We start from the raw sequence: 12,122 nt of genomic DNA, 5'->3' as shown, positions 1-12,122 counted from the left end.
CCTGCAAGAGCAGCACCCCTTCGTGCCTTGCCCTGGTTTCCTGTGCCTGTGCTGGGCAGCTGCGCACTGGCGGCAGCCTTTGGGTCTGACCCAGGCAGCTGCGCACCAGGAGGAGATTTTGGGCTGCTGCAGGGGTCGCGACTGCTCCCCAGCAGCTCCACCGCCATCGCGGGCATACGCGGCTGCTTCCAGGCTGCTCTGCCGCCGGCGCAAGCGCACATGGCCACTCTCCGGCTAGTGGGCCCCACTGGCCGGGGAAATGACTGGCAGGCTGCTTATCGCCGTGAGGGGCTTCAGGGCTGTGTTGCCACCCAGGGGCCTGGGGCGCCTGACGTTCCTCAGGGTTCCCAGCCTGCTGGGCTGAGTGTCCTGGGACGTTTCCATCCAGCTGTGAGGTCCCTGCCCCTTTAAGACTTTCAAAAAGTACTCACTTTTCTTTTGTCCGAGGGGAGCCAGTTGCAGGGATCCGCTTGCAGATTTTGCTTTTCCGTTTCTCTAATATCCAGCACATCACAGAATGTGTGTCTGTGCTCCCAGTGGGGATTACTAGGGCTGGTTATTTATCAGTCCTGCGCTTCCACTCCCTCCCCGCTCCGACTCCTTTCCTCCCGCCGGGGAGCCGGCGTGGGGAGAGCACTCAGGTCCCACTGGGCCATGGCTTGTATCTTACCCCTTCATGAGATGCTGAGTTCTTGCAGACGTAGATGTAGCCTGGCTGTTATACTGTATCCACTGGTCTCTCTTTTAGGAATAGTTGTATTTGCTGTATTTTCAAAAATATATATGGTTTTGGGAGGAGATTTCCGCTGCCCTACCCATGCCGCCATCTTGGCTCCTCTCCAAGACCTAATCTTTTAACGCTCAACTTTAGAATGCTGGCTTCAGAAACGCTGGGACAAACTGGGAACCAGAGCCAAACCTGTGCACTCCTGAGGGCCTCATGTTTTGTCTGCCTTAACAATTGAGAAAATAACAAAAGTACTAAGTCATCATAGCAAAAGAGACAATACAATCATTGACAGTTGGTGCTTCACAGTCAGTGCTCTCTCACATCCCCACCCCTCATCCCCACTAGGGAATAGGCACTACTACCTTCCTTTTAAAGAAGGGAAAATGAGGCTCAGAGACTTGCCCAAGAACACACAGCTAAGTGGCAGAGCTAAGGGATTCATACCAAGATATTGAAGCTCATTTGTTGGTTTGACGCCAAGTGGCTTTTCAAATGAGAGCCCTTTCTCCACTGTAGAGCCTGATTGTTGGCCTAAATAGGTTATAGAAACCCAAAAGCCATCTAGAGCAAAAGAAGGAATTTGCCTCACCTTGTAAGGAAATAAGACCCTGCCAATTCAGAAAGCAAATACCTCACAGAGCGGGGGAAGCAGCTCCTGGAGTTTTGAGTGGCAAAGAAGTTTAATGCTTCAAAAAAGGTCTCTGTGGTTCTGTAATCATTACTGCTGCTCAATTACTATAATAAATTAATAACTTTCTGCTTTGGGAATCAGACTGCCTGTGGCCAGTAGAAACAAACAAGTCCCACAGATATCCTGACATTTCAAAACAAGCTGTCATGAACTAATCAACTTCTTCTGGACAATGCAGTTACACTGTTTGATTGTAGGAGATCTTAGGGGCACCAAGACATAATTTCTAAAATAACACAAAGGAGAGAGGCCAAGTATAATTTCTTCCCAAATTTTAACATTTTTCCCCCATAGCTATAATAATCCCCTTAATTCCTACAGACTGAGTGTGGCTTCTGAAATGGGACTTGTTCTGAGCTTGCAGTCCCAGGAGGCAGAACAGAATCAGCTTCATTCCAAGATTACATCAACTAGAGTCTGTCCTAAGTGGCTGCTAAGTTCTCAATACAAAGTGAAAGCAGTTACAGTTGTATGGGATCACATCTAGTCCATTTACAAAAGAAAAATCTGAGGGGAACTGACTTGCCCAGTCAGCTGAGTCAGGGCTGGGACCTGTACCTCCTCCTGTCTCCTCCTCCCTGTTCAGTACGTTTTGTTTTATTTTTTTCTAAGGTATCATTGATATTCAATCTTAAGAAGCTTTGTTTCACATGAGCAACACTGTGGTTTCAACATTCACCCGCATTATCAAGTCCCCCCAACAGACCCCATTGTAGTCACTATCCATCAGCGTAGTAAGATGCTACAGAGTCATTACTTGTCTTCTCTGTGCTATACTTACTGCCTTCCCTGTATAGGTCAGTATGTTTTTCATTACAACAATTTGTCTTCTTGGCATAATGTTGTAAACCTAATGGGAAAAAATTTAATCTCTATTCCTTACAATCAGGAAACAAGTAAAACCAGACCTGAGAAAAAAAATAATACTTTGGCGCCTCTGGGAGGCAGGGAAAATCAGGTGTCGGCTAAATGGGAGGTACAGGGAGGGCAGGGTGGGTATCATCAACTGGCAAGGAGATCCACCTTGGGCTTGACAGTAGGGAGGGAACAGAATGGACTTACATCTCTGCATCTGCTTGCTGTACTCCGACATATTATCTGGACGGATGGAGCGCAAGAATTTAATGTAGTCATCACTGTGGTACTTGGTCATCTCCTCAGCATTGGCTTTGTGAGGGCGCTAGAGGGCAGAGGGGAGAATGGGCATGTTATTCTCGACTACCACCTGTCTTCACTGAGTCTAGCTGGAACATTTGTATCTACCCAGCATAGACCTGAGTGCTGTAAAGGATAAAAATAAATTACTGATTAATTCATACCTCAGGAAGCTTACAATCTAATTAAGCAAAAAGATTATCAAAGGAGATTCTCTACCAGAAGACCTAGAGGCAACTCAAGCTGTTGCTCAGCCAGTCCATCTCTTGAGCCTCAATTCTTCATTTACTAAATAGGGATAACGACCTCTACCTCACCGGGGAGTTGTGTGAGTTGGATGAGATTGTTAATTATCTTTGTAAATCATGAAGTGCTTTACAAGTTATTTATTTTTAAAATTAAATATAACAATATGAAATTATGGGCCAAATGGCTGCAAGAGTTCAGGAAAAAGAAGTGACTCATTAACAACTGAAACAGACGAAAAATACTTTATAAATTATCATCATCACACCAACAATTCTGAGCACATCCTCTCCATTAAAACTTCCTTGGTATGGTAATTTCCTGATTATCCCAACATTCTGATTCAACCTTCCCTCTTTTTAAAATTTCTCTTCTCTTCCTTTCATTCCTTAAAGGTAGTTCTCCAAGATGACCCTATTCTTTTGTAATTACCAATACTTTTCTAGCTTATAAAACATTTTAAGTGTACAGCTAACACTGAGTGTTTACTCTGTGCCAGTCACTACTTCAGGAACTCTGTATGTTATCTCATATAATCCTTACAACCTTTTAAACTTCATATAATTATTATTTTCATTTTGCAGTAAGGTAACTACAGCAGAGAGAGGTTAAGTAATCTACACAAGGTTACACAGCTAGTAAACTGGAATAGGAACCCAGAGGTCTGGCTTTAGGTACTATCTGACTCTCATTTAATCCTCACTTAATATAATGAGGAATGTTAAGACTGAAAGACTTTTACAAAAACACCCACAGTGAAAGAAGCTCCAAATACTTAACTGATTTTACTATACTGAGCCTTTCAAGTCTGTAGGCAATGCGAACAAAGCTCCACTTTGACTCTCCTTCTAGATAGATGACTGCCCAAACTCATTCCATCTTGATTCCTCTTCTGAGCTCCAGATTCACAATTCCAACAGCATCCCAACCATCTCCACCCATGAATCCTAGAGACACTTCAAATTCAACTGGACCTAACAACTTGTTGAAAGCCTCGAAGCATTCAAATTTAACTTAATTTCCAGATTTCTCTTTTACTATTTTTACTAATGATACAAACATCCATTAAGACTGAAAACCTAAATGTCATCTTTTAACTCCACCCTTTCTTGTCATTCAATCCATTGCCAAACCCGTTCATTATTCCTCCCAATATTGACTGCATCCACCACCTTTTTTCTCCTATGCTGTTCTTTCCCAGGTTTCCTATTGTCACCCAGTTGCTCAAGATAGAAGCCAGAGTGTCACCCTTGATTCCTCTTTACCCATCTACTACATTCAATTTCTCTTGAAACTACCACCAAAGTGTCTGTCAAATTTGTGCAGTACCATGCCCAGGCCACCCCATTTTTTGACTGCATTGTGACAGCAAATCTCCAAACTGGTATCCCATCCTCAACCTGGACAACTGTGGATCTATTCTCAATCCTACAGCCAGAGTAATCTGTCTAATATTCAAACTGAAGCATGTCACTCCCCTCTAAAAACCCTTCAGAGGCTTTATTAGTCACAACTTCAAGATCAAACTCTTTAACCTGGCTTGGACAACCAAAATAATCTGGTCCCTGTCATCTCTCTAGAATATTTTATGCTCTCCAACGAACACCAAATTCAAAGCATTTTTAAGGGCCAGGCTGTTTAACCAACTTGGCATTTGAAACAAACAAACAAAAAATTGGTGGCAGAGGGCCAACCTTTACACAGCTTTAGCTGATTACTGCCATAAAGGAAATTGGGCCCAACTGCCAGACTTTTGGGTTAAATTTCATTTTTACAAAGGTTAGCCACTAACATAAAGTTCTTAGAAGCACTTTGTAAGTTAAAAAGAACATTTGAGGGGCTGAATTTATCTCATGTATTGTATCAATTTGCCAAGCATGATTTTACTTGCAGTTCTCCATGGGAATTCTCTCTTTAGACCTTTGTACATGCTACGGCCTAGAACACAGTTTTCTTCACCCCCTCTATTCAGTCTTTAGGTTGCAACTGAAAAGTTAATTCTCCCAGAAAGCTGTTCCTGACCCCCAGAGTCTCAGTTAAGTAACTCTCTGGAGTGCTGTCATCCTGACAACCCTATACTTTTCTTATCATCATACTCAAAATTGAGTTTGCTTGGTCTACTCTGTGAGGCCAGGAAGAGGTCTGTCTTTAGTCTAACAACTAACATAGTGCCTGGAACTTAGCACGTGCTCAATCAATACCTGTTACCGTAACAAATTACCACTCACTTGGATTAAATTTCATCTCCTAATTGATCCCACTTATATCTATCCAGCTTTATCCTCTTCCAAAATGGTGTCACGAAAATCTTAGAAAGCCAACGCCCTGCTCTAAAAGTGAATGACTTCCTAACTACAAAAGAAAAGATTAAATTTAAACTCTCACATGGCCAATCTAACCACCCCGCCCTTTTTCATAAATATTATACTCCCAACAAGTCTGCCTCAACTAGATCTATACAGCTTCCCATCACAGTGTCTGTGATCATCCTCTTCCAAACATTTGAAATTCACCCCTACCCCAAATCACACAAGGACAAGCCCATTCAAAAGCTGCCTCTATTACAAATAAAAGCAAATCTTGCTCTAAGAGCCCATCTTTATCCATACCACGAAGTCCCAAGAAACATGACCTCAAAAACCACAAAACGTACAAGGAAACAAAGCATCAGTACTGAAAGCCCATACTAACAACAAATAGCAAAATCAGATCTACAGAGACCATGGACATACGTTTAAATAAGAGATCTGCACTGCATTTCTTTATACCAGTAAACAACCTAAAAAAAAATTTTTAAAGACAACTTACCAATAGCATTAAAAAAATGTAGTATTTGGGAGAAAATCTAATAAAAGATGTACATGACCTTTATGAAGGAAATTATAAAACTTTATATTGATAGCCAAAATCTCAACTCTATCAACAGTGGAACTGGTGAATAGTGGTATATTCTACAACAAAATACTACATAGCAATTAACACAAACAAGCTACAGCTACACACACAAAATGTATACTATTTAAATCCATTTATATCAAGTTCAACAAATCAAACTGTACTGACAGGGGATGCATATTTAGATAGTTAAATTATGATGAAGAGCAAGGAAGCAATTAACAGAAAAGTAAGGATTCTGGTTACCTCCGGGGAAAGAGAAGAAGCTGGGATCAGGAAGGGGCATAAGTAGGTTTCTGAGATACTGACAATGTTTTATTTCTTCAATTAGTTGGTGTTTACTTGTGCGTTTAATTTGTACCAATTTGCTAAGCTGCCCATTTGTTTTACACACTCTTCTGTACATGTATTATATTTCACAATAAAGATACTAAAGGAAACCTTTGAGACATCTAAAAGCACTTAAATAATGAAGATATACCATGTCCATGGATTCAAAGACTTAATACTCCCAAGGTATGAATTCTCTCTAAGATAATGTACACATTCAATGAAATTTCAACCAAATCCCATATGCTTGTAGCACTTGATGAGTTAATTCCAAAATTTACATATAAGTACAAAGAGCAAATAGCAAGCCTTTTTTTTTTTTTTTAAAGAACAAAGCAGGAGGGCTTGTGCTACTAGATATCGAGGCTTAATAAAGAGCTATTATAATTAAGCCACTGTGGTACTGGCATACAGGTCAAGAAACAGACCAAGTCAACAGAACATAGAAACCAGAAACACATATACATAGGGCCTGACACAAAGTAGGTACTTGATAAGCATTTGTGGAATGAATGAATATATATGAATACTTCATATATAAAAGAGATGACATTTAGGTCAATGGGGAAACAATATAGACTTTTCAATAAATCAACTAGGACAATACAGGGGAAAAAATTCCAGTGGATTCCTACTTCAAACCATATTAAAAAATTAATTTTAGATATAGTAAACATCTGTATGTGAAAGGCAAATGCATAAAGCTTTTAAAAGATTCACTTTGCAAGAGACTACCTTAAAGGTTAGAAAGGATTTAAGGCACAAAAAGCACTCGTAAAGGAAATAGTTAATAAATATGACTTATAAGAATTTCAGTTCATTTAAGATACAGTGGAGTGAAAAAACAAAACCAGCACATAAGAAATTTATAGCAATATACTGAACACTGGACTATATAGAATATATAAAGAATGTCTACAAATTGGTTAAGAAAAAGAAATCCAAACAACTGAAGAGGAAAATGGGCAAAAGATACTCCATACATAAAAAACCCTAAAGAATCTACTCCAAAATTACTAGATCAAATATCTGAATTCAGCAAAGTTGCAGGATATAAAATTAATACACAGAAATCTGTTGCATTCCTATACTCTAATGAACTAGCAGAGGGAGAAATTAGAAAAACAATTCCATTCACAATTGAATCAAAAAGAATAAAATACATAAGAATAAACCTAACCAAGGAAGTGAAAGTGAAAGACCTATACATTGAAAACTACAAGACACTTATGAGAGAAATTAAAGAAGATACCAATAAATTGAAACACATCCGTGCTCATGGATAGGAAGAATATTGTTAAAATGGCCATCCTGCCTAAAGCAATCTACAGATTCAATACAATTCCTATCAAAATACCAACAGCATTCTTTAATAAACTACAGCAAATCATTATAATATTCATATGGAACCACAAAAGACACCAAATAGCCAAAGCAATCCTGAGAAGGAAGAATAAAGCTGGAGGGACTACACTCCCCAACTTCAAGCTCTACTACAATTAAGACAATAATCAAGACAATTTGGTACTGGCACAAGAACAGACCCACAGACCAGTGGAACAGAATAGAGAGTCCAGATATTAACCCAAACATATACGGTCAATTAATATATGATAAAGGAGCCATGGACATACAATGGGGAAATGACAGCCTCTTCAACAGCTGGTGTTGGCAAAACTGAACAGCTACATGCAAGAGAATGAAACTGGATTATTGTTTAACTTCATACACAAAAGTAAACTCGAAATGGATCAAACACTTGAATGTAAGTCAAGAAACCATAAAACTCTTAGAAGACAACATAGGCAAACATCTCCTGAATATAAGCATGAGCAACTTCTTCCTGAACGCATCTCCTCGAGCAAGGGAAACAAAGCAAAAATGAACTCATGGGACTACATCAAACTAAAAAGCTTCTGTACAGCAAAGGACACCATCAGTAGAACAAAAAGGCATCTTAAAGTATGGGAGAATATATTTGTAAATGACATATCTGACAAGGGGCTAACATCCAAAATATATAAAGAACTCACATGCCTCAACACCCAAAAAGCAAATAACCCGAATAGAAAATGAGTAGAGGATATGAAGAGACAATTATCCAAAGAAGAAATTCAGATGGCCAACAGGCACATGAAAAGATGCTCCACATCACTAATCATCAGAGAAATGCAAATTAAAATCACTATGAGATATCACCTCACACCAGTAGGAATGGCCAGCATTGAAAAGACTAAGAACAACAAGTGCTGGCAAGGATGCGGAGTATCTCCTATACTGCTGGTGGGAATGTAAGCTAGTTCAACCATTATGGAGCAATATGAAAACAATATGGAGATTCCTCAAAAACCTAAAATAGATATACCATTTGACCCAGGAATCCCACTCCTTGGAATTTACCCAAAGAATACAACTTCTCAGATTCAAAGTCATATGCACCCCAATGTTTATCGCAGCACTATTTACAATAGCCAAGATATGGAAGCAACCTAAGTGTCCATAAGTAGATGAATGGATAAAGAAGAGGTGGTACATATATACAATGGAATACTATTCAGCCATAAGAAAAACAAATCCTACCATTTGCAACAACATGGATGGAGCTGGAGGATATAATGCTAAGTGAAATAAGCCAGGTGGAGAAAGACAAGTGCCAATTGATTTCCCTCATTTGTGGAATATTAACAATGAAGCAAAACTGAAGGAACAAAACAGCAGCAGACTCACGGAACCCAAGAAGGGACTAGTGGTTACCAAAGGGGAGGGGTGTGGGAGGGTGGGTGTAAGAGGGAGAGAAAAGGGGATTGAGGGGTATTATGTTTAGTACACATGGTGTGGGGGATCACGGGGAAAACAGTGTAGCACAGAGAAGGCAAATAGTGAATCTGGGGCATCTTACTACACTGATGGACAGTGACTGCAATGGGGTATGGGTGGGGACTTGATAATAAGGGTGAATGTAGTAACCACATTGTTTTTTTCATGCGAAACCTTCATAAGAGTCTATTATCAATAATACCTTAATAATAAATAAATAAGATACTCCGGCCATTGGAGTAGGCAGCCCATCACTGTGTCTGTCAGGCTCGCCAACCTGCACTGCACACTGCCTGCTCACCCAGCAGCAGCTGCCACTGCCACCACCGGGCAGTGCCGGGTGGGAAGGTGGGGGACCCGGGACCACAAGTGCGTGGTGACAGGCCTGGCCTTGTGGGGAGGCCCGAGCAAGAGGGCACCTGGGTCCCACACCGCGCTGTTCATGAAGCATGTCGGCCACCAGCGTGGACCCCCAGAGAACAAAAGGACAAGATAATAAAGCACAAAATGGTTCTTTGCATCAGAGGATAAGGTTCACTCTTTGAGCCCTATCTTTCTGGACAGTCAAATCACAGTTAACAGTTACCTCTCCATGGCTGATCCCTACCTGTCCAGCTATTATCCGCCCTCCATCAGATTTCCTTACTCCCTCAATGAGGCACTGTGGTCTACCGAGGGGACCCTCCAATCCCACACCTCACCATCTATGGACTCAGTAATGGAAACCATCATTTTATTCATAATGCTGTTTTGGGGCAGCATGGGGGCTTGGGAAACATCTATCAGCACAGGTTTAATTTTTCCCCAAAAAACTCTGCTTTTTCAGCCTGGGGGCCAGTGGGTCTTAGGGGCAGCAGGCTCAGAGTTCACCTATGGGAGCAGCTACACCTACCCACCCAGCTCCCTGGGAGGCACGATTGTGGAGGGGCAGATGGGCTTTCACAGCGATACGCGCAACAGGCTCCTGGAATGAACAGCCTGGAGCAGGGCATGGTGGGCCTCAAGACTGGGGATGTCACCACCTCTTCAGTCAAGACAATGGGGTTGGTTGTCAGCAGTGCGGCAATGACTGGCGTCCTTCCTGGTAACGGTGGGACAAACATGAACATGCCAGTTTCAAAGCCAACCTTGTGGGCTGCCATTGCCAGCAACCAGGCAAAACTACAGCAGAAAATGAAAGCAAAGAGTGAACCTGTGATCGGGGGTGCACTGCCCCCTCCGCACATAAAGCATAACATGGACATTGGCACTTGGGATAACAAGGGGCTGTGCCCAAGGCCCCAGCTGCTCAGCAGGTGCCATACCTCCAGTCTGCCACTCAGCCCCAGGTACTCATGCAGCCTCTGCCCGTTCAAGCCTCCCCCTTTGGCCCAACCACAGTATCAGAGACCTCAGCAGCACAAACCTGCTGGGTCGCCCCTTGAAACAGAAATCTGGTGTTTGGGCAAGCTGGGGGACCAGCGGCGATAGTAACTCTCCTGGGTATGTCCAGCCTAATTCTGCCCTGATCACAGAATCCCACCCTGTGCTTGAGAAACTGAAAGCTGCCCACAGCTATAACCTAAAGACTTTGACTATAATCTTAAAAGTGGACGTGTGTTTATAATTAAGAGGTATTCCTAGGACCCCTTTCCCCACTCCATTAAGTACTCCATTCAGTGCAGCACAGAGCACTGCAGTGCATTCCACTCAGTGAGCACCAAGGGGCCCGTTTACCTGCTCTTCAGCATCAACGGGAGTGGGCATTTCTGCGGGGGTGGCTGAGATGAAGTCACCCGTGGACTATGGCACGAGGGTGGGGTGGGGGTCTAGTCTCAGGACAAGTGGAAGGGCAAGTTTGACATGAAGTGGATTTTTGTCAAGCATGTCCCCAACAGCCAGCTGTGGCACATCAGGTTGGTGAACAACGACAAGCCGGTCACAAAGTCCCAGGACACCCAGGAGGCCCTTGGAGAGGGCCAAGCCAAATGCTGAAGATCACTGCCTCCTACAAGCACATGACCTTCATCTTCGATGACTTTTCCCACTAGGAGAAGCACCAGGAGGAGCAGGAGGTGGGGCACGAGAATGGCAGAACTGAAACAAACAGCTAAGTGTAAATCAGCGTCTTCTGTGTTCTAATTGGACTGAAAAGGTAAAGAGAATGTGTGCTTGGTGCTGACTTCTTGTGCAGGGCCTGACTAGTTGCATCTTTATGCTCTTTGTAGTTTGTTTTTTGCCAGAATGGATCTGCATTCATTTGTATTTTTTCTTTGTATAATAGCATTGTAGACCTCACTAATAAAGTGTTTTTTGTCAGCTTATCAATCAGACCGAACACGAAATACAAATATCCTTAAAAACAAAGCAAAACAAAAAACCTACTATAGCCCAAAGATTTGTTTTAATTTTGGCAGAAATTATGTTCTTAGTTCTCATATTCACAGTCCTTTAACGTCTTCATGTGAGACTTATTTCTCACCCTTACTGCTTCTTGGTGAACATAAGGAACCATGAGTTGTCATTCAGGGTGTTCAGTTAAAGTACAGAATGCTGAAATCAACGTATTAGTGATGACTTTGTCCAGTTTGCTGTTTTTATTATATGTCATCTAAAATACTAATCTGTCCACTGGATTTCCTACAAGACAGATAAATTTTAGTTTTTCAAATCTGGAGGACGTGCTGTGTTTCCTTGGGACACCCCCCCCCCTTCCTGCAGTCTCACATGCCCACAGATGGCACTTTGTCCCTGCTCTGTTCTTTGGTCCAGCGGGAGGATGACAAGACCTGGCATGTGAGGGTATGGCTCAGTGTCCAGGTGTTCTTAGTTGTGTGCAGTTTAGAATCTGATAGTACAGTGTGAAGGATGATGCTGCCGACTGTAAATTTACTTAATTTCTTTTTCCTGTTCAGCTCGTTAAAAAAAGCAAGAAACAAGCCTTTTAAAAACAGAATTTGCTATCCTGTTTTGCAGAAAGAGGAACCACTGAAGAACTCAGTGCCACCTGGAGTTTGAGTTTAATTAAGCATGAAAATGGTGTGTATGCCTGTTACTCCAGCACACTGAATCCACACATATGTAGAGCACCTCACTGTTTAGAGAGCAGATAGCTTCTGAAAACTATTTACTCCAAAAGACCGTCAGTTAAAGTTTAAGCTGTATTTCTAGACTTATATTTAGAACACGTCACTCTCTGAACTGTTACTGCCTGTGTGGTGTCATGGACAACATCGGAGAACTTTTCCACTAGGAGAATACAAGCCTTAATAAATAACT

General features: G+C 41.9%; 1 protein-coding gene and 1 pseudogene across 3 annotated transcripts in view; one reads left to right on the top strand and one right to left on the bottom strand.

Moving 5' to 3' along the window:
- Positions 1-12,122, bottom strand: part of HDAC1 (histone deacetylase 1) — a 40,056-nt gene that overhangs the window by 15,507 nt on the left and 12,427 nt on the right. For all 3 annotated transcript variants that reach the window (XM_037010441.2, XM_037010440.2, XM_073233567.1), the window contains one exon: positions 2,484-2,601. In XM_037010441.2, coding sequence (XP_036866336.1) covers positions 2,484-2,601 — 118 coding nt within the window. The remainder of the gene's footprint in view (positions 1-2,483; positions 2,602-12,122) is intronic.
- LOC140849224 (YTH domain-containing family protein 1-like) lies at positions 8,885-10,957 on the top strand (annotated as a pseudogene).

The sequence above is a fragment of the Manis javanica genome, chromosome 4 (genome assembly GCF_040802235.1).
Source record: "Manis javanica isolate MJ-LG chromosome 4, MJ_LKY, whole genome shotgun sequence".
Taxonomy (NCBI): Eukaryota; Metazoa; Chordata; class Mammalia; order Pholidota; family Manidae; genus Manis; species Manis javanica.
Note: the sequence above shows the minus strand (reverse complement) of the source record. Positions and strands in the feature narration are given on the sequence as shown.